Here is a 22831-nt window from a genome sequence, read left to right as displayed (position 1 = left end):
GGACAGGGGGCGGGGGAGTTGGCAGGAGGAGGAGGGCAAGAGCCCCAGCTGTGCTGAGCTGCCCTGGGCTGTCTCTGGAAGCCCTTGCCCTCAGAGTGCTGCAAGGGGGTGGGGTGGAGGTGGGGGTTCACGCTCACTGTGTGGAGCTGTCATTCCCCGACGAACCAACTAACGCTGAGAGGTTTGTTTATCCACCTCAGCCTCTACATCCATTCCTCCTCAGAGCTATTTATAAGGCCCTCAATAGCATGGCACAAGGGACAAAGGAGGACAACGACGCAGGACGGAACAAAATGGTTCCACCGCTCCTCCACCACCCCAATGTCAAACCACCACTGACTGGCTAACAGCAGTGGGACCGGCTTCAAGCACGCCCCCCAACCACCCTCCCACCCCCGCGCCCATACACACAATGACCCCCCTAGTCTAGAAAAGACCTTACCACTCGCTGTGCCTCCAGCAGAACAGATGTGTCCAGGACCCCAAGTCCCAAGGCCTGCGGCCCTCCATACACCCTCCCCACAAGCCTCCCACCTAGACTTACTGGCTGGGGATGGCGTGCTGTATCCACTAACTGGACGCTGGTGCTGCAGACTGGTGAGAGCTCCTGGCGGGGAGAGCCCACCCAACATAGGGGGGAAGAAGAAGGCGTAGGGGGGCACTGGGTACCCACTGAGGTGCCCACCCCCAGGTGTTGGGCAGGAACTGCTATTGCTGGCCATGCCAAGAGATCACAGCCGCAAGGACAGGCAAACAGTCTGGCCAGCAGCTGAGGTGGGCTTCACGAAGTCTCTCCTCCTCCAGGCATGGGGCCTGGGCCCAGAGGGGGTTTGGGTGGTCAGCCCACCCCCACCCCCTTCTGTCCCTGGAGCTGCAGTCCAAAGTTAGTTACTCTCAGCCTTCTGGAGCCCCCTCCCTAGCCAGCGGCCAGGTGGACTAGGGGATGTCCCAAGAGTCGGTCCTTTGCTTAAGCAGTTTTGCGAGCAGCCGCTTTTGTAGGATGGTCCAGAGCTGGTCTTCAGGGTGTCAAAAAGGATGGCCCTCTCAGAAGGGCCCCAGCTAGGCAGCTGGGGGGTGGCATGGCCCGGGGTGCTGCAGAAAGAGGAAAGACAGGTAAGTGGGCACTGAGCAGGCGCATGGGATTCCCCACGGCGCTCCCCAACCTGGGCAGCCAGAGATTTTCCTGTGGCACCCAGCTGAGCAGACACCTGGCACCATGCCTGGCTGGCAGGGCCAGCCTAGGACCAGGGCCCAGACGCTGCTGGGGGTAGCAGGACAGGGAATATAGGGACAGGGCCACAGTCCAGGAGGGCCTCTCACCCAGAATGCTTGGGAAAGGGTCCACAGTGCCACCCAATGATCGGTGCAGCTGAGGCAGGCAGCTGGTTCTCCTTCCCCCAGTGTGGGTTACCTGAGGTCAAGATACAGAGAACGTGTGCTAGCAGGGAGGGGAGAGGCCGCTTCCCTAAAGCATTGGCACTTCTCAGAAAAATGACTCCTGGGGGGGAGGGGGGCTCTCACACCACTTCCCCCCAAACCTAAGACCCAGCAGCCCAGATCAGTACACCCTTCCCTTAAGGAGGAGGCCCAATTCCACATATACACTCAGGAAAATGGACCTCACGGTCTCCTAGGCAACATCTCCAATACCAAACAGTACAGGTGGCCCTGGGAAGCCCTAAGTCAGGAAGGCAAGGCTTGCCCAGGATGCAAGTCCCTGTCCCCAGCATCAAGGGAGACTAAGTTCAGACTTCATCCCTCCATCTGCAAAAGCAACACGCAGGAGATGAGGTGGTAAGGACAGGCCATGCAAGGCCAGATGCTTCCCGATCACCAGTGTGTACACAGACCCACACCCTATTTGAACAGCTGAGGCCAGAGGGTATTCACGGATCACACCTTGGGGTACAGACGCAGCTGTGACCTACAGATTCTGTGACACAGCCAGATGGGCAGCAGCAGAACAGAAAGAAAGAAAGAAAGAATGAAAGAATGAATGAATGAAAGAATGAATGAAAGAAAGAAAGAAGGCGAAACAGAGCTAAGGATTCTTCAGATCCGTTTGAGTGTAGATTATACACAAGTACAAACACATGTATAGAGGCATGTGTTGAAAATAAATATGTATTATACATGATATATACATATATCTCACATATCATACGTACATATAATAGAAGAGACAAAAATTGCAGCCAATCAAAGCCAGGTCTTTCCTCCCCCTGTCTGTCTGCCAGGTGCCTACTCCCAAGAACACTCCTAAATGTCAACTGTCAACACACTAGGGTGGCTGTGACCAGAAAACAGGGCCTAGGGATTTGGCTCTGTTAGTAAACAGCTTGCTATACAAGCATGAGGACCTGACTTTGGATACCCGTGACCCTGTAAAAACCCAGGCACAGTGTCATACACCTGTAATCTCAGTGCTGGAGAGGCAGAGCCAGGAGGGCCGCTGATGCTTGCTGGCAGCCAGCCTAACCGCAGCTGTGAGCTCCAGGTTAGCTCAGAGACCTATCTCAAAAACTAAGATGGGGAGCTACTGAGAAAAGCAGGCAGGGTGGCATGCGCCTTTAATCCCAGCGCTGGGGAGTTCGAGGACAGCCAGGGCTGTTACACAGAAAAACCCTGACTTAAAAAATCCAAAGAGAGGGAGAGAAAAAAAAAAAAAAAAACACTCAACACTGGCCTCTGGCCTCCACACACACACACATACGTACATACATACGTACATGTTCTTGTGCTCACATACAAGCCAGATAAGAAGTACTGGTTCAGAATATGCAGAAATGAATCCACACCCTGTTGCTGGAAGTGTCAAACACTGTATCTGCTCTGTAGAACAGTTGAACAGTTCCTCAAAAACTTGAAACATGGCACTAGCACACATAGCCAGTCCACTCCTAGGTATATCTACCCAAGAGACAAGACAATGGAAGTCATGCCCAAAAAGGTTTGTGTGAACATGTTCAGAGCAGGGTCACGGCTCACAGCCGAGCAGTGAAACTAACCCAAAGGTCTAAAATGGTTACACTAGGGAACTGAGAGCTGATGCACAAACCTGGCCAAACCTTGAGAACAATGCAGTTGCCAAAGATCGTGTGTTGTATGATTCGACTTCTAAGAATGGCCAGGAGGAGCAGATCTGCATGCATAGATTTGTGGTTACCAGGAACTAGGGTGTGAGTGTGAGGAAAACAAGAAGTAACTGCTAATGGGTATGGGAACTTTTGGGGGTGGTGAAAATGCTTTAAAATCGGTGTGGTGGCAGCTGCATGACTGTAAGCAAGAAAAGCGTGCAACTGTGTGCGCTCCCTGTCTTTCTTTTAAAGTCTCACTAACCCACTCAGGCTGGCACTGACTAAGGTTATAGGTGTACACCACCCATGCTGGGTTTAAACTGTATACTTTAATGGGTGCATTTTATGCTAAGTGAGTTAATATCTCAGTAAAGCTCTTTAAAAGGAAAAAAAAAAAAAAAAAGAGCTACAGAGGCCTAAAGTAAGAATTGTCCCCTTCCAACATTCTCCCTTCATCCCTACGCCCCAAACTTAGGACATTCCAAGCCCTAAGCTCCAGGCTCCAGGCTTAAACCTATGTAACTAGCATCTGGCTGGGGACCAGGATGAGAATGCGGGATTCTTGCCAAGGCCACTGTGGAAGAGCGGCCTGTCGACTGCCCCAGTCTGTGTCTTCCGTTAACTGAGAAAGACAGGGAGAAAGGAGGCAGGTAGCGGCCACAGAAGCAACAGCCACCAGGGATGTGGGGTCTGCACTGTGCGAATGACCACGGTCTCCACCATAATTCGTCCCAACATCCACTGGACCTCACTTCTGGATGAGGTGTCCTCGTCCCTTCACAGACTGATGACAGAGAAAAACGGGCTCTGATGCTCTGTCCCCCATCTCCTGTGGGATCCTGTACAACAGGAATATGAGCTATAAGGGCCAGGCAGAAGGAGAGCTGGTTGACCTATCAACAAACATCCACACGTGGACCCTCATACAGATACCCCGCCTTGCAAAAACTCACACACGCGAGCCTACAGAGAAGAGCTGGGTGCACAGGGGCAGCCCTGCTGCCCCTGCCTGTGTGTAGGCAGGCATGTGCATAGAGGCAGCCTGGAGATAGCATCTCTCCACACCTGGCCCCAGCCACACGCTGAGTACAGTTCAGGACTTGTGTTCGCTCCCAGAAGACACACACTGCCGCCTAACAGTCTCCCAAGGTGCACAGTTCATTCCCAGCCTAGCTTACCCGTGGGCACACTTCTCATGCTCTCCCTGAAACTGTGGCCCCCAACATCAACATGTACCAGGATTCCCCAACCCTCAAGTGGATTCATGTTTACACAGCAGTTTACCTCCCTATAGGTGGAGCCTAGAGAGAGGCAGCTGACCAAAGAGAGAACACCAGAGCCATGGCTGAAGCCCGAAAGCTACTGCCTGACCTTGCTTTCGTAGGTGGGTGACACCTGGCTTGGACTTCTCCATGGCCCAGACTTTCACATTCTAGAATCCAGCTTTACCCATACAGAAGACTAGTGGTATCTACCTTAGAGCTAATGCCTCAAGTCTTTCCCTGAAGAGGTTAAAACTGCATCAGGCTTCAAACCACCAGCCTAACCTGAAAACACACACCTTGGGGAGAGTCTAGAAGGCCCAAGAGCCTCTAGTATCCCAACCCAGCTGGGCCTACACACTTCAGCGCAAAGTTGTTCAGCTCCCTGAGGGAAGAGGGAGGGCTCTCTGATGAGGGCGGGGACAAAGGTCACAGAAATGGGCCAAGGGCCAAGCTGACCAGGGAACAGGGATAGGCGAGGGCAAAGATGATGAGGTGGAGCTTCCGAGGTCCTTTGGGAGTCATGACCCTCACAGAGATGGCTACGCCCTGGCCCTTTGTGCTCAGGCCAGAGAATTTACACCAGTACCAAAGAGGGGAAACAAGCTACCCACACCTAACCCCCACCCCCTGCCAGCAATCTCCACTGTTCATAGACACCTGAGCTAGACAACCACAGACCTGTACCTCCAATCCATTGAGACCAGCAGAAAAAGGGGTGAGAGGCAAATGCTACCGCCAGCCATATACCCTCCTCCTTCCTGGGCTCTTTAATCCCCAAAAGGTACTGATCAGATGTCACCCTCAGACACACAACACACCCCACGCACATCACTCCAGAGCTACACACTTTAGGGGAAAAAAAAAAAAAGGTGAGAACTTCGTGTGAAGATGGGAGAAAAACCTAGAGGTCTGAGGAGTCCAATCTCAGCTTTGCCACTCTGGGTGACCTTAGGCAAGTGGCTTAACCTCTCTAAGCATGTTTGCTTGCCTGTGAACTGTCTCCCTTGATAAACGAGGTCCTGGAAAGCACCTAGCACCGCCTGGTGCGGGGAAGGCACTTACGTCTTGTGTGTGTGTGTGTGTGTGTGTGTGTGTGTGTGTGTGTGTGTGTTTTCTGGTCTCCTTCCATCACCTGGGGTTCCTGGGCTCATTGCCTTCTTTCCCTTGCCTTGTCCCAACCAGGGCTGGTATCTGTGAACAGGGCTAGCAGGAAACATTACCCCTTTTTCTGGATCTGCTTCCTCCCAGACAGAGGGTAGGGTTGTGGGGAGAGGGCTATCTAGGGTGTGGGCAGAGGCCTGACCACAACCCTTTCCCAAATTCCCTTCTTGCATTTCACAAACCAAAAAAGGGAAATCTTTGGATGTGGGGAGGGAAGAGAAATAGACCATTTCCTCTCATGTCCCGAGGAGAGAGAACTCAGAGGCCCCCAGACCTGGCTGAGCCACCCCCAGCCCTCCCCCCTTCTTCATTCATCCTCTCCACTTGTGCCTTCAAAGGGAGGGTTCCCTGGAGACTGAAGGCAAGCAGTTCCCTCTGTTTTATTTGCAGGGTCTGCCGCCCAACCTGGCCTCAGACCAGCTAATGACCTTGAGTTTCTGATTCTCCAGTCTCCACTCCCGGAACCCTGGTGCGTTCCGACAGCCATGCACCACCACGACAGGTCTGCCTGGCGCTGGGGACAGAACCCAGGGCTCCCTGCATGCCAGGCAAGCACTTTACCAACCAAGTTACAAACCCGGCCCCAAGCAGTTCCCTTGGAAGGGGCTGAGTGAAGGGGCAAAGACTGGGGAACTTAAAAGAAGGGGAGATGGGGGTTTCCTAAGCATTCTAGACAGTTAATGAATCATATGCAAATGAGACACACAGCTCAAACTCAACTTGGGTGGGAGGGCCTCCAGCCCTGGCAAGACAGGGGAGCCATACCTCCTCTGAACCCCCTACCCTGCCTGGAGTTAGCTGAGCTGGCTAGGCAGGGGTGGGGCGGGACAGGACCAATTTCAAACCAGAACAGTGGGCTAGAACTATTTATAAGCTTTCCAGGAAAAATACTTGTACACACAAAGCCACAACCTCGCCCCTCCCCCCATAGCTTCATCTGCAGACCGGGTTGGGAAGTAGCTGTACCACCCTCTTTTCTGCAAGGGTCCTCCCAATCATAGCTCTCACGCTCCTCACAGGCACACTGGGCCTCACCCCTCAGCCTCACTGAGGGAAAGACGACCAAAGGCAGGACCAGGCAGAAGGCACATACTTTCCCACCAGCCCTATACACTGCCAGCATGTGTCTCTACAGCTAGGCCTGGCTGGCCAACCTGCCCCAGAGGGTGGAGGCAGGCCCTGGGCATGTCCTTGCTAGGGTCAGAGAGGTAAGAATAGTCTCGCTGCTGGATCCCAATACTGCCCACATTAAGACACGGAGCCCCATCCCCACAAGAATGGTCCTCACACATCTACAATTCTGTCCTAACTCCCAGGTGCCACATGTCACCTGTGAACGACTAGCAAGCACGGGGAGATTATAAGGACAAGCTGGGTCCCAGGAGAAAGGAGTAGGGACTCTTCCCTATACCTCCAGGGACAATACGTCAGAATTCCTGAGAGACAAATTCATTCAGGACTTCCCACGCCCAGGGTAGCTGAGGGGCCCATCCAGAACCAGGGCTGTAACTGGGTCTTCCATGGAAGCACAGAGTAGGTGAAAGGGCAGGGGGCAGTCCAGGCCTACAGGAAGAGGAGGCCAGCCCATGGGGAAGGAAGAAAACAGGAAGAGGAAGAAATGAGCCTGCCTTGGCCACAGCCAGACCACAGGAGTGTGTGGACCGTACAACAGCAACTCTGTCTACGGGGGACCAAACAGGCACAAAGGGGACCCCCCAGCTTGGAAATCACCGGTGTGCATACCCAGCCTGGCATGGGGCTTTCCCCGCCCTCACCTTGGCAGCTGCCCCCACGGCCACCTCCTCTCCACCATGCAGGGAACACAAGTCACTCATAATTAGGGGAAGGTGTGTATGTTGGGGGACGGGGATCAGAGACACAAACAGGGCAGCAACAAGCAGAGGTGGGCGACATCAATCACCACTCATCGCCTCAGCTCAGTCCCAACCCCAGTCTGCTGCATTCTGGATCCTAGGGCACACTGCCAATAGAACTAGATGCTACCAGTCCCCTCCCATTATCCCTCCCCAGGGACCCAAGCTGCAGGGAAGCCAGGAACACCCCCTCCTAGCTCAGGATATCCTTTTGGCTCTGACCCCAGACCAAGCCTGAGTCAGACTGGGCCCTGCCCCACAAGCCCACACCCTAGAACCCCCCAGGAACTTCCTACTCTACAGGGAGCCCCTAAGTCCATCCACAATCAGGGGGAATCTCTTCCCTTCTCCATGCCTAGCCAAGCAGAGAAGCCCCAGTCGGGTGGAAGAGTCTGGCCACTGGGAGATTGCTGAAGCAGAGCGAAGATGGGGGCGCTGTGTGCAGGGAGCCAGTTGACTGCAGAGTCACTTGCTGTCCCCCACCCATCAGGGACCCAGTGACCCAGAGTCCTGTACTGTCCACCCTGGAGCCCAAGAGGCCACAAAGTCTCCTGGAGGAAGGAAGGCTAGAGAGGAAGGTAGGGTCTATGAAGTGATGTCTGGCGAGGCAAAAGAACCCAGACGGAGGGGATGCGGCCACATCCCCACTAAATCAGTCTCACACAGCCACCGCCACAAGTCAGTCTTCCCAACACAGTCTGAGGGCCCCAAGGGACCAGAGTCGTCAGAGACCACACACACACAGGCTCAGTTTGAAAGGGCCCCCTAGTCAGGCCTCCCAAGCACCCCCCTCCCAACTGTGGGCCTTGAGGGGAGGGGAAGATCCCTCCCCACAAAAACCAGGGGTAGTGCCTACGGCTGCCATCACCATGGCAACCAACAACAAACATCCCAGGAACCACAGTGGGACAGGAAGTGATGAGCACGTGACAGGAAGAGTTTTCCCCCCCCTCACTGTAAGGGGGTTGCTGACAGGAGAGTTTGCAACCCTTGGGGAATCGGCCGTCGTCCCCCAACACTCCCCCATCTGGAGCTGGAGAGAAGATGGGGCCGAGAGATGGGTGTACACAATGTGCACGGTCAGTTCATGCAGGGCTCCAAGTGCCCTCCTCCACCTGCCACTCAAGGTTACCCCCCTCACCCCCCCTCCTCTCCACTTCCTGCCGTGACTGGAGATCAGAGAACTCCATGCCACAGCTTCCCCTTCTCAAGTCTCGATTCCTGGGCTGAAGGTTTCACTGTGGGGCAAGGGACAGAAGGGCTGGGGACCTGCAGTAGAGCCCCAGGGACAGATGCTCCGAGGGAGGGGCTGAGAGGGGCCACCCCATAGGTGTGTACTCAAAGCACACAGCGAGCAGGTCACCGTGACACACTGAGGCTGCCTGACCTTAGGCAACTTTGGGGAACAGGGAGCCAGGGCCAGAGGACCTAACCAGTACCCCATGTACCCCACATGGGTCCTAGCCTGAGCCTCCAGGTTCATTTTGGTTTTCCGGTGACCTCCAAGCAGGCAAATTCAAAATTGCCCAGCCCCTACCACCACTCCCCTGCCTTTTGTGCTGAGGAATCCCCGCTCCCTCTTCCAAGGTGCCCGCCCAGACGAGGGCACCTTGGCTGAGGTGAGGGGAATGGAACCTCCCTCCACTCCCCTCCCCTTCTCTGCAGATGTCCCAGGCTATATTTAGCGCAAACCGGGCGGCCAGCCAGCCCCAGACTCCCCACCGGCCTAGAGCTGAGCTCCCAGTTTTATGCAATTAAAACATTAAGAGAACCACCCCCACCTGCCCCCCAACACACACACACACACACACACACACACACACACACACACACACACCCTGCCCTGTCAGGGCAGGAGAGCTCGAAGAACTTGAAGGACTGCCTAACTTTGCAGCAACCAATGATGGGGTAGAAGGGTCTTCAGGCAGGGTAGGAGCATCAAGGCTCAGGTTAGGTTGCCACTTGCTGAGGTGGGGGATGGGCTTTCCCAGTTCCAACCAGAAGGGAAAGGCTTATCTAGAAGAGGCTGGGGGCTGGCTGGAGAAATCCCACCTGTCATTTTGCAGCCCCTCACTGGCCAGCTCCAGTTACAAGGCAGGAGTTGGCAACAGGTGCTGGCCAGGCTGGCAGCAGCTTAATCCCCTACCAGCTACTGGGACTGTGCGTGGAGCCTGGAGGTCCAGCAGGGGGCTTTCAGGGCAAGATGCTAAAGGAAAGGAGGTCCTCAGAGCAAACGAGGGGCCTTTGCAGGAGGCAGCCCCTATGGGATGGAGGGACCAATGTAGCCAGGCAAAAGCTACCACAGTACCTATTTCATCTTTCCCGTGATGCCAGGCTAGCGGGCAGACTAGAGCGTGGGAGGTCCCTGTCTGCCTGCCTGCCTCTTCCTCCTCCTTACCAAATTCCTGGAACAGGCAAGGGAGGTTCCAGTTGCAGTGAGGAGAGCAGGCAGGCGGTCCCGGCTTTGGGGGGGGCGCATGTGTGTGGAGGGGTGTGAGGACCAGAGAGGGAGGCAAGCTCCAGACAAGATCCAGACGAGGCAACAGACACCCACACCCAAAGCTGACTAGGGACACACACACCAGCGCTGACACATTCTCACACTCTGGGCCAGGTCCTCGCATGACGCCCACCCTGCAGGGACACCCAGACACCCTCAACTAATCCTGCCAATTCCCAGAACACCTCCCGGACACCCAAGAAGAGCCAGAGCCTGCCCTGCCCCCACACCCCACAGAAACCCTGTGGGCTCCAGACAGCAGCGGGAGGGCGGAGAGGGAAACACAGGAGCAAAGAACAGGCGGCAGCTAAGATGTGTAGCCAAAGCCTTGCGAGCTGGGGGTATCACTGGCTACACTTCTTTCTCAAGACTCAGTAAGTCATGACAACCTTGGTCATCTCGCCAGAGGCTCTGCCAGCTTCCCACACTCCTAAAACCACCACCACCAGACAGGGGCGTGGGGTGCTGGGAGGGGATTACTGTGCTTATTTGTCAAGGGATAGGATTACCTTCCTCAGACATCGATCATCCTAAATCCTAGGCAGGGCTCCCCAGATCCTAGGCAGTGCCCCCCAGAAGACCCCACTGAGGGCGCAACTCATCTCCCCTCCAACTGAGAAGAGGTCCTTCCCTGTTCAGGCATCGCAGGGGACAGGGATCTGGGCATTACAAGTTTATAGCATGGTATGTCCACCCCTTGTATCACACAGTTCTGAGGACCATCCAGCTAAAACCTCAGAACCTGGGCAGAGTGACCTAGCCAGCTTCACAGACCAGATGGCTAATGGAAGGGCAGCCTGTCAGGGTCCGCAGGTGTCCCCCAAACAGACCTGAAGGCCACTCAGTGTTCTCACCCCCACAATAGACAGGCTGGCAGGAACAACGTCATGGCATGTGTGGGTGACTATGCCCATCGGGGGAGGCACAGGGGTGATCAGGCTTCCTACAGCTAGCTTCCTGCCAGGCTGCCACATGGTTAGGAGTAGGAGGTGAACTAGAGAGGTATCCCAGGGTGGCAGCAGGTGCATTTAGGGTCAGACTAAAGAGCTATTTAGGGTTATGGCAGGACAAGGCTAATTCCCAGCCCAGCATCTTCTCAGAACTGACTGCCACTAGATCTGAGAAACCCCTGCACACACCACAGGCTCACACCCTCCAAGTGCCTGCAAATCCACCATTGTAGGCTCCCAAGGGCCTACTTGAGTATGACCCCATTGACCTCCCTTCATGGCCCAGACTCCCAGGCAATACTGATGTGCCAGCTCCTCTGTGTACATCTTTCACAGCCACAAACTCTGTGACTCCAAATCCCTCTTCCTCACTAGGAAGAACCACACATCTAACGCCCAAAACTCTTCCTGTTCCCTCCCCCAGACTCATTTCCATCCCTCCCAGGGGAAGCCCCAAGGCTCCAGGCTACCCACACTCTAACCTGGGGCCTTCCCCAGCTGTCTCCACACTATGTCCCGGAGAAGTTGGAGGAGTTTGGAGGCCTGAACCCTAATTTCCTAGCAGAACTTAGGAGTCTTTACTAAGTCCTTCCCCCAAAATGTTTGCCTTAGGGAGCCTTCAGCTAGACAAAGGGGATGGCACTCCTGAGTCCCCATGCTAGCAGAACCGAGATTTGGTATAAAAAGCAAAGGGCAGAGGAAACAATTCTGTTGGAGCGCATACACATGTGCACGCAGGCAGAAGTTAGCAATCTGACTGCAAAATGGCAAGCTGGCACCAGGTAGGAGCAGGGGGTACCCTTCCTTCCATGCCAACATGTTGGACAGCCTATCCAACACAGGATGGGCAATGAACAAAACAAAACAACAAACAAAAACCCAAGAAACTTCTCAAGACTGAGTTGTTGTTGCTTTTTAAATTATTTCCATATGAGTTGGCCCCCACCCCCAGCCTAGCACACTGGGGGATCTGTCCCCCTTTCCCACACGAACAGTCTGACAGCAGGGCAGTGCCCAGAGAGGAAAAGGGGACAGAGTTAAACTAATTTGCCAACCACCCCTCAACATACACACATCTGGCCAGCAGCTTCCAAGCCTCGTGGGTGGCACTAGATCCCAGACATCCTCAGTAAAGCAAGGTCGGCCGGTCTATTCTGTCCTTCCCTCACCCCAAAAGGCTTCCACAATGTCCAAGTAACACAAGACACAGGCACATCTCACCCAACTGCACTGTCTCCCGCACACAATTCTGACGGCTCCCCCACACTCCAACCGAGACACCAGCTGAGCGGGCCCCGCCCCCCCAGCCAGTTCCCTCTGGTGGGGGTGGGCCCCCTGGCTGATTCTCCCCAAACCACAGGGCGGCTCAGGTAACAGGAGAAGAGTAGGAGGGGGCTAGTCCGTTGGGCATCTGATCTCTCCCCAAACAGGTTTCAAGAAATCTTTTTGTTTGGTTTGGTTTTGAAGAGAAAAGGAGAGTTCCCAGCGGTGGATCCTCCACGGCTGGAGTGCCGGGGGACACAAGCGGCAGACGGCCGCAGAAGCCTCAAGGCTGCGCGCGCGAAGATGCGGCGCAGACGGGGCTCCCCAACCCCGGACACGCCAGCGGCAGGCTGGGAAGCCCAGGAAACCCCGGGTCCCCGCCGAAACCGCCCGGCACCCAGTCCCCGCCCGCAGCTCGCATCCAGAGCAGGCCACCGGGCCCGATGCGTGAGAGAGCCCAGGGCTCCCCAGGATCCCATGGGAGAGGTTACCTCGAAGCGAGGGGATGCAACCCGTCTGGGTGTCTGTGAGCGCGTCTGCCCCAAGCCGGCGCCTCGACACTGCCGGAGTCAGGGGTGTGAGGTCCTCGGAGAGGAGCCGTCCGGGGGGCCGCGGCTCAGGGGCGCGGGGCGACGGCAGCGGCCATGGCGAGTCACGTGCGGAGGCTGAAACTTTACCCGGAGCCCCAGACTGGGGGGGGGCGGAGGGTATGGAGCTGGGGTGGGAGGGAGGCTCCCCCTCTCGCAGGTCCGCCCTTGCCAGCCACGGGCCAATCACTAGCCGGGGGCGGGTTCTCAGGCTCACACCCGTCCCTCTCTCCTTAATAGACCCAGGGAAGGGCGAGTTTAAGACTCCTTTAAGAGGAGACGCTTCCAGCCGACGGCTGGACCGTGGGAATCTCCGAGAATCCCTCCCTCAAAACGCCAGAAAGAGATTCAGAGCGAGAAGGGGGTTGTGTGTGAAGCTCAGAGAAAAGAATAAAAATAAGATTCGGCGGAGAAAGAACCTCCGTGTGCGGTATCCTACACACTCCCTTCCCCCAACTACACGCCCACACTCACAGGGACACACACATCACACACACCTACTGAACCTGGGAAGAGAGGAGGTGGTGTATAATATGGAAGAGAACGCACTGACTCCTGCCCCAGCGGTCAGGTTTTTGTCTCTCCTAATCACAATCCTCCGGGGCCAGCTGAAACTGAAAGCTATCTGACCTTGAGCAAGCCACTTCCCTTCTCTGGACCTTTGTATTTCTCGTCGGCAAAACCGAAGTACAGAGAGAGAGTGGACCGTCTTCCCCATACGACTTTCTTTCCCCAACACCTCTCCAGCTCGAGTGGGTTAAAGGAAACTTTCTAACTCAACGCTACGAGCAGCTAGCTTTACGTATCATCATACTAAAAGATTGTTCTTGGGTCAGACAGGAGGCCCCCCTCCATTCTAGAATACTCCACTCCAGTGGCCAGGCAGTTCATACACGTTCCAGGAGGACAGGGTCTGCTGACCTCAGACCCCAGTCCCCAACTGTCACAAGCCCCTTCCCAGCCATTTGGGAGACTAAAGTCCCTACCGCTATAGCAGTCCACAGAAGGAGGGTGGGTCCACTAAGGAGCGCCTCCCTCAACGTGTTCCTGGGCAGAGAAGTAGCGGTGCCCCCCACAGGACCTGAGAAGGGAAGTGCCACACGCCCAGGCCTCCACCCTAGAGAAGAGATGCTCAGTCTGACCAGGTGGCTCGATATGCAGACTAGGAACAGGAAATCCGAAGCCCACATTGGATTTTGTCCACGGTTGCATCGTTTGCTGAACCCAGCCTAGGATTGTGGTGTCTGCTTGGCTCTCTCTGGCTCTGTTCCGCGGGCCGAGGAAGGTAGTAGCACAGGTCAGGTCGGTGGGATGCTCTGCCCAGAGGTCGGACGATGCAAGGGAAAACTAGGCAAAGCGGAGCTGTGCTTCCCGGGGCCCTTCCCGCCCGCTGGGCCAGAGCAGACTCCTGCTCCTGTCTGGATTTCCGCCGGTGCTAACCACCCGCCCAGCCCCTCCCTCCTGCTGCGTCCCGTCCCGTCCCGTTCTGTCCCACACAGATCTATCCACAAACATGCGCTCAGCAGGCAAGAATGCATCAATGGCTCCCAGATGTGGAGGCTGCCGCTTAACCCCTTACCCTCCACGCACGCCGCCGCCGCCGTCGGCATCCCCTTTGAGCCCTCCAGCCCAAGTCCCACCATCTTCAAGGGCCTCCACCCAAGTGAGAAACCAGGCTAAGAGGGGTCCTAGGGCCAGTCCACCTCTAGCTCCCACAGGCTCCTCCCAGCCTAGGTCCTTTCAGGCAAAAAGAGAAGGTTCATGCACAGGAAAATTCAAGTGCAGGCATAGAGTTATACTGCCTCCCACACCACGGGCTGCCTTCAGGCATACCTGCCAGCATATGCATTCAGGTACACTCTTCTTGTACACACACCCTGGCACAAATGCATAACCCCACACACACACTCATAGTGTGAATGTGTACACTTCCAAGACAGATATGCACCCAGCACAAAAAAAAAAAAAAAAAAAGCACCTACTGATATGTATACACAAGGGCATGAAGCAGAGAGTAGAGAGTAGACTGTGCTTGTGAACAGATGTAGCCTTAGATCCATGTGGGGATGACGGAGGAAACCCATACCCACACAAACCACTTCCTATAGGGGTCAGACACATACAAGATTGGACACACAGCCTGCACACCTTTGGGAGGCTTCCTGCATGCACAGGGCACTCAGTGCCACAGGTCCAAAGTCCAACCCTACCCTCCTCCTACTGCAGAAGTCAGAAGTCCCTAGGTAGGGGGCCAGGAATTATGAGTCCATGGCAGCAGCTGTGTTGGTTTCAAAACACGTTTCCCACCCACCTCTGCCAGGGATGCTGTTTCAGGAGAGCAGAGTACTTAGAATACAGCAGGAGTCTAGGAAGAGAAGAGCTGGAACTCTTTAGGAACGATTCTTAGGGCCTCTACTATCCCTGCACAAAGGAGACAGGCTGTGTGGGGGTGGGAGAGTCCCTCTTCAGACTAATGGAGGCCAGAGAGGGCTCAGATTGGTAATGAACTGACCAGTGACAGCTCCTGGTCACAGTTCCTAGTCATCAAAGAAATTGCTACTTGTGGGAACTCCTAAAGAGCAGCATTAAGCCAGGCGTGGTAGCACACACCTGTAATCTGTAACACTAGCACTTGGGGCGCTCCAGCAGGAGTACTGCTAGGATTCGAGGCCAATTGGAGCCAGCCATGGCTGGAGTGAGATCTTGTTTCAAAACAGACCGACCAAGGAATAGCATTAAGTTAGGCGTGGTGGTGGTGGTGGTGCATAACCTCAGCATCTCAGCCTAAAGAGGGAGAGGAAGTACACTTGCACATGCATGCAAGCAACAAGCTGAATTTGTAGAGGGCATGGAAACAGATTGTCTCTCCAAGACCACCTGGAGGTGGGTGAGGCCAATAATGTATTGCTAGAACCAGCCTCAACTGGTTCCTCCTCCCCAGCCTCCCAGATTATTTATCCAAAACATATACTCCCCCTGAGGTTGTCTTGGATCCATTTCTTTTCAGTCCAACATGGGTCCTGTTTCCATAGTACAGAATAGGAAACTGAGGCTCAAAGAAATTGCCAATCAACTGGATGTGGTAGTTCATGCTTTTAGTTCCAGCCCTTGGGAAACTGAAACAGGGGATGGCCATGAGCTCTAGGCAAGCCAGGGCTACTAGTAATTTCCAGGCCAGCCTGGGCTACAGAAGAAGAATTTGTCTCAAACAAAAATAAAATAAATAAATAAATGAGTTGCTTTGCCAAGGTTGTGCGGTCTGTCAATGCAGATCAGGGATTCAAACCCATAGCTGTTCCACGTTTCTGCCACCACCACCAAGCTCCCCATTTCCTTCAGAGCAAACACATCCTGCTCTAGTCTAAACCCTGCAAGGTCTTCCTTTACCTTCTCAACAGAGCAAGTAGGGGAAGCGGTCTGCTTGCCTGGCCCTGCAGGTTTATGGGTAGGGCAAGGAGATGAAAGAGACCAGAGACATCACTAGGGGGTACACATACAACCACCACCCTAGTCCTAGCATGATGCCCACCTACCAGGCGGGCATGGCCTGGTGACTCAGCTGCATCCGGGGAAGATGCCAGGGCAGTGACTCACCTACCGAGAAGAGCTGAGTCTGGTACTTTGCCAGCCCTGGGACAGAAGCGACTTAGTCACTACCAGGGCTGTGCTGCCCAGCAGGCATGGCCTAAGGATCAGGGACAGGGGCCAGCTATGTCTTCCCTGGTTACATGCGCCCCCTGGTGCAGGCAGGCCTCACTCAGCATCCAGGACTGAACTGTGGCTCTGCTGGCCCCTACCTCCTCGCTACTGCCCAGCCCCACGATACCAGCTCTGCTCTAGTGCCAACAAGTTTAGTGAGACCCTTGGGCACGGTTGCCAGCTCCCTTGCAGCCTGCCCCCCTGCCCATCACTCACCACCCACTCTCTGACTTACCCCACCCCCTCCTGCCACCCAAGTTGTACCCAGGCTAGGAGTCTCCTTTAAACATGTCCTGGCAGCACCCCTGCCCCCACAGCCCCTCTTACCCTCCCCACCCCCTACACACACACACACACACACACACACACACACACACACACACACACACCCCTGCCAGCAGCTGCTGAAGTTGTTGAGCAGGAGGGAAATCATGAGGGTGGGGCCAGGGATAGAGTTACCAAAGCCAATGGGGTGGGCTGTCACCCAATCCCTTTGCTAGCTCATTCCCCCACCTCCCCATCTCCCTCACCCACCTGCCTCCCTCCCTCCCTCTGGCTGGCAGCCCGCTGCCCTTTGAGCCCCTCCACCCCACTCCACCCAAACTAGGAAATAAATGTTCATGAGTATTTGTCATGCTAAGACCAGCCCAGTATATGTGAGAGGGATGGAGACAGTTCTTGTGCTCAGCATTGGGGTTACAAGCACTAGGTCTGCCTACATGGCTGTGTTGTCAAGTCAGAAGGGGACAGAATAACTTGCAGGGTCCCAGTGGAATTGGAGGGGTCCAAAGGGAGTCGACAGGCTGAACAGCCTCAATCCATTTGCACTATTGATTTCTCACACTGCAGCAGGCTTGATGGGGGGCATGATAAATCAGGACCCCAGAGACAGGGAAACTGAGTGGAGGGGGAGGGGCTCCGGCACCATAATTTGTGACCCACTCAGAGCTGCTCGGTGAGGAGGTGGCCAGCCCGAAAAAAGAAAAGAAAAAAAAAAAAAAAAAAAAAAAAAAAAAAAAAAAAAGGAGAGGCTGGGAGTGGAGTGGGGGAAGGTTAGAAAGTAGGTGTTAGATTCAGACCCCATCTGCAACGACTTCCCTAGGCTGGCAACATTGATAGGTTCTGGAACAACTCTAGGGGGCATCATTCACCTCACAATCTAAAGAATGGCTTTCTCTGTACCTATACAACATGGAGCTCCTCAGTGAGAGGAATGCAGACAGAACACCGAGAGACAGCTATTCCCTACCGAATTGCTTCCCCAAACAGACCTCTGCCTTACAGGACATCTGCTAATTGCTCTGCTCCCCTGCTGTGGTGGAGGTGATGGCATGGGTCCTGGGTTCTCAAAGGTCTGAAGATCTGTATCCTTGTCCTCCATCTGTCCCCAACTCATCTTGCAACAAATCCCTGGCCCTCTCTAGGTCTTTAAATCTAAACAGCCGGACGGGATGTCCCTTCTGAAAGGTGGATCCAAGTCCCACAGCTTGCCAGCCTGGGAATGTGCTGGAAGCTGTCCAGCACCTCCATTCACACCAGTGGCCACAGGCCACCCAAACAAACCCCAACCCCAGCCTCCTTCCAGCCTGCACACAGGCTCTTTCCTCATGGTGGACTTATAAACAAACCAAGCTGGACTTTACTACGGAGACCCCGCAGAAAGAAGCAGGGAGGGGAACAGCCCTCCCGAGGTTCTCCTTGCTGCTGACGGGAAGGAGGCACGAGCTGCATGGTAGAGAGAAGACGAGCCACTTGGAGTACAGCTAGTGACTGCTTGAGAGTCCTAGGGCAAAACACATGCCTCTCTGTGAGGAGGAGGGGCTTGTCAGGGCCTCAAAACTTCCTTTTAGATCTGGGGGAAATTGGACAGAGAAACTTTACGGGTCCCCAGAGCTCCTCTGCTGGTCTGAGCTGGGTCAAGCCCCTCTCTGCAAGGTTGCTACCCTTGCCAACATACTTCCTTGTTCTGTCTGCTGCCCGGGCCCTTCCTCACCCCTCTGCCTTTTAAGCTCACCTTGGCCAGCCCCTCTGCCTGCCCCGTGCTTTCCTGCACGTCCCTCCTGCCAGGGGACAGACCAACTAAAAATAGTCCCCACAGCCTTTCTCGCCCACAGCTGCCCAAAGAGCAGGAAATGAGGGGGGCAGGGAGGCCTGTGCCCTGCCCTCACCCACCAACTCTCAGCTCAGAATCGTGTCCAGCACTCCAGCCTGGGGCTAGTGCCAACTTGGCCATCTCTGGGTCATCCCACACTCCTTTGGGGGTGTGGGGAGGCCGGCTCATAAGTGCCTACAATCCTACAATCACAAAGCTGCCCCAGCCCTGTGCGAGAAGAAGGGATACAATTGATCTAGAGGGAACCCTTCCCAATCTCTGACAAATCAATGCCAAGCACATTGTGGGCACTGAGAGGAGAAGGCCTGGCTCTACCCACTGGTCTTTTGAGGGCGGAGGGAATTAGCATTGGTAAAGTTCCCGTGTTTTCTTTATCCTAGCCCAACTGGAAGAAAAAGAAGCTAGTACCCCCGGCCCAATTATACTAGTCTTTTGCTCCCCAGTGTATGCTTGGTTCAAATACAGGGGTTTCAATAGGCACCCCTCTGATACCATAGCCAAAGAGACAGCAGAAGATCTTGGATGCCCCTACATAGAGCAAGAAGCCTGGAGGCAGGACCAGGCCATGGCCACCAAGCTGGGTACACATTGCCCCCAAGCTGAAGCAGCAGTCCTGAGGGAGAAGCCTGCTACCTATCCTATCTGGGATTTCAGGCACCTCGCAGCTCTAGGGGAAGGCCCTCCCCACACAGGACACTGCAGGGGAAACCAGTTTAGAGACTCTCCAGAGGCCAGCAAGGGAGCCCTGGACTATGAAGCAAGTGGGAAACCCAGGAGTTCTGGCCTCCAGCCCAGAGAGTGAATGAGAAAAATATCTCTGAGGAGAGGGAAAGAAACAGGCTTGATAGGAACACACACACACACACACACACACACACACACACACACACACACACACACACACGGTGTCCTGGCAGCTACCACATATGACCCATAGGAAGGTTCTGGCCTGAAGGGCTGGATTGGTGCAGTGAATACTACTCTGAACAGGAAGGGAGAGAGAAGAGAGTGAAGCCATGGCATTGGGGGAGACAGCCTAGCTCCCACCTACAGTCCCAGGTGCCTGCATTTTAAGGCCAAGTATCAACCATGGCCTTAGGTGTGGGATCCACCCTGACCTCCAGCCCCTAGTCCTTAGCTGTCCATTCCTGGGCTTCCTCTGTCTCCCCTTCTCTGGGACCATGCCAGGAGCCGGCAAGCCCAAGGTGGTGCTCTCTCTCTCTCTCCCTCCCTCTCTCTCTCTCTCTCTCTCTTTCTCTCGCTCTCTCTCTCTCCTCTCTCGGGAGCCAGGGCAATGCCAGGGGCTTCCCTCCCCGCCTGCTTGCTGCTTTCAGTCATCACACATATCTCAGCTGTCCAATCCGATTAGGGCTCCTGCCCAGTGAGCCGGACAAGGAGGCCACTGGGCAGGGAAGAGACAGACAAGGACACAGACAGGATGGGGAAAGGAAGGTGGAGATGAGACTCCTGGACTAAGCTAGCTGTGTGGCCTCGGAGGAAAAAGAGAGCCTGGTACAAAGATCTGTGCTGTCTGGCAAGCACCCTGGTGACAGGGAAAGCCACCGCTTTCAGGGAGTTCTGCATCCTCAGGCAACAGCCCTACAAGGCTCCTCGGTCCCTGGGCAGCAGTGGGAGGAAACAGAAGGCAGAGAGACTGACCCAGATTTAAGGAGGGTTCCTTCTATCCTAGAACTCTGCAGTTGTAACTAGAGTTTACATGGGGCTTCGCTATCCTTCATCTCCTGGGGCCTTTAATGGCAGGGTCACTGTCAGGTAAGCCTAGCCAGCTAAGGACAAGTTTTTACAAATGAAGAAACTGAGGTTTAGCTACAAGAAAGACTATAAATGCGTATGGTTAAGAGTCTCAAATTCAGAGGGAGCTTGAGAAACATGAAGGAATACAGAGCACATAGCTAGTTTCCATATAGGTGCATGTCATAACATCCTGAGAGCCAAAATATGATGCCTCTGGGCCTCTTCTATACAGACCCCCCATTCAGCTACCCCCAGAAGCAAGATACACACATGGCTACTAGTTATTCAGACAAACCACCTGACCTTTATATAAGCCCCACCAAACCATAATAAGATGCCCCCCATCTTCAGCAAGCAGGGCATGTCAGCCCACCACTGGAGGGGAAAGCCAGCCAATGTAAATAGCAGGTACCATCCAGCTCTCTCTCTCTCCAGCAGGAGGGTAGAAGCTTGAGGACCTCCCAGCTCCAGAGTAACACCAGGAGCCTGAGGCTCTGTAAGCCAAGGCGTGCAGGGAGCTGGCATGGCTGATAGGCCCTCCAGATCTGGTCCACACCCCCTTCCCCAGCCATCTGGACTGAGCCTGATCTGTCTTGGGCCTCACTGGGATCTCCTCCCTTGGATGCACACAGGAGCCTTTATCCAAAATATATGGGTCTTACAACCACATGGTCTGCACACAGGCACCGGAGGGAGAGGGAGGGCTTCTGCACTAGGTGTCCAGGCATCAGTAGGAATGAGAGTTAAGCCGAAAAGACTCTCTAGAGAACAAGGTCAGCAAACCTCCACCACCCTTCTACAAAGCCCTCGGGCACCCAAGTGTGTCACGCACCTGGAAGGAGACCTGGGCTCCCTACATAGTAAGAGGGAGTGGAGGCAAAGTCCTGAGCTCTAGGCTGGGAAGCCACGAAGAAGCAAGGGAGGAATCCCACGGGGAGAGCAGGGTCCCCTTCATGCCCCTCTCCACTTTTTCTGCGAGACCACGACTTCCCAATTCTCCAGTCTAGGTGAGGTGGGGGTGGGGGACTGAAGAAATACTGCAAAGGAGGGTACAAGGGCGTGGGGCCTGGGCAGACCTTCCCCCACTTTCCATTCTTAGCTAGAGAATGGAGAATGCCTAGGGGGGCGAATTGCAAGAGAGGCGCTCCGGGGGTCAGGGGCTCGGAGCTTTCCAACGCCCCACGGTTCCCAGGTTCCCACCTCCCTGGACTACTGCGAGCAATGGGGGAGGAGGCATGGGGAAAGCCTGAACTGCCGAAGAGGGAAGCGGCCGGATCAGGACCAGGGAGACTCCCGTGAAAGGAAGCCCAGGGAGAATTGGGAGGGGGTGTGCATGATCCTACCTGCTCAGGTGTGTGCCGGCAGGGGGGCGATGGGGTTCCCAGGAGAACCGGGGAAGCCCTCACAGCTCGATTCAGGATTCCCCCCTGCTTCTGGGTTAGGCTGCTGCAAGAGGCACGGTTCCCGTTGGGTCCTAAAGCCCACTCTCCAGTTGTAGGCTTTCCCTGCCCTCTATTACCAGCCCCCCACTTGGTTAGCGGGTGCAGCACTGAGGACTGATGGAGGAAAACTACCCAATGGAAGAAGGATGGGGGTCTGAGCCATGAGTCGGGGCCAGGAGCAGTATTGGATCTCAACACATCGCAAGACCCGCAGACATTTTCTGCCTCTGCTGAACCCATGGATTTGGCCTTGAACCCTGGAGATGGGGTTGAACATCTTACTCTCTAATGCTCCCATTGGGCTGTTTAGCTCTCAGCTATGGGCATGTGAGGGATGTCTGTCCTTTTAGACAGACATCCACTCTGTCCCCCTGTCAGACTGTATCGGTGTACTCATCCCATTCCATTATCCATCCCTAAGTGCCTAAGAGACCATCCCAGGAGAAAACCTTGGTCTTCAGCAAGAGGGCCAGATGTCTCAAGGGCAGCTGGAGAGGACACTGTCGGTTGCTATTGGGACAACAGTGCCTACTAGGGTGTACTGGGGAGCCTGTGGTGTACATTCATGTATAGGACAGTCTGAGCAGGTGGGACAGGAGAGATCTTTGGATACATCGGTACCAAAGATGGCAATCAGCAGAGGTTGCCTAAGACACAGAACCTAGAAGACAATCAGCGCCCTTGCTCAGCCCTCAACAGGACCTTGAGTCTTTATTACCATAATGAACACGTTAAAGGGCATTTCCCCAGGTATTATTCTGGGGCAGAGTGCATCTCTTAACACAGTAGATCAACTTCAAGGTCACTGGCTGTATAGTATAGGATAAGCAGCTTTCTCAAAGGCTGTTCCTTCTCTGGTCACCCAGACAGAAAAATCCTAGGCCTGGTGGGCCGTGAAGAGGTGGCTGAGGCGTCTACAGAGTAATGGATGGCGAACATTTTGCAAGGAGGGTTGCGTACCATCTCCAGTAGCAGCAGAGGCAGGGAAAATATCATGGGGTGAAGGGCCAGGGGAAGACCAGGGGATAGTGAGGGTAGGGAGAGCACACTGGTCTCTTCCTAGAAGGGCAGAGGACAACAGCAGAGCCTCCAACCTCAGTGTCTTGCAGGAAGGAGCTAGACAGCAAGGATAGAAGCCCCGGGGT

General features: G+C 54.8%; 1 protein-coding gene across 3 annotated transcripts in view; it reads right to left on the bottom strand.

Moving 5' to 3' along the window:
• The window catches only part of Rara (retinoic acid receptor alpha), a 44141-nt gene extending 22417 nt beyond the window's left edge, over window positions 1-21724 (bottom strand). Inside the window, exons 1-2 of one of the 3 annotated variants that reach the window (XM_051176044.1) lie at window positions 21588-21724; window positions 545-1092 (exon numbers count right to left, since the gene is read on the bottom strand). In XM_051176044.1, the coding sequence (XP_051032001.1) occupies window positions 545-722 (178 nt within the window). In that variant the 5' untranslated portion in view covers window positions 723-1092; window positions 21588-21724. Of the gene's footprint in view, window positions 1-544; window positions 1093-1320; window positions 1412-12581; window positions 12785-21587 lie in introns of those variants that run through there. The other 2 variants (XM_051176036.1, XM_051176054.1) reach the window with 2 other exon arrangements.
• Between the last annotated feature and the right edge of the window lie 1107 nt (window positions 21725-22831).

The sequence above is a fragment of the Phodopus roborovskii genome, unplaced genomic scaffold (assembly GCF_943737965.1).
Source record: "Phodopus roborovskii unplaced genomic scaffold, PHOROB, whole genome shotgun sequence".
NCBI lineage: Eukaryota > Metazoa > Chordata > Mammalia > Rodentia > Cricetidae > Phodopus > Phodopus roborovskii.
The sequence above is the reverse complement of the archived record's forward strand: the minus strand, read 5'-3'. Positions and strand labels throughout refer to the sequence as shown.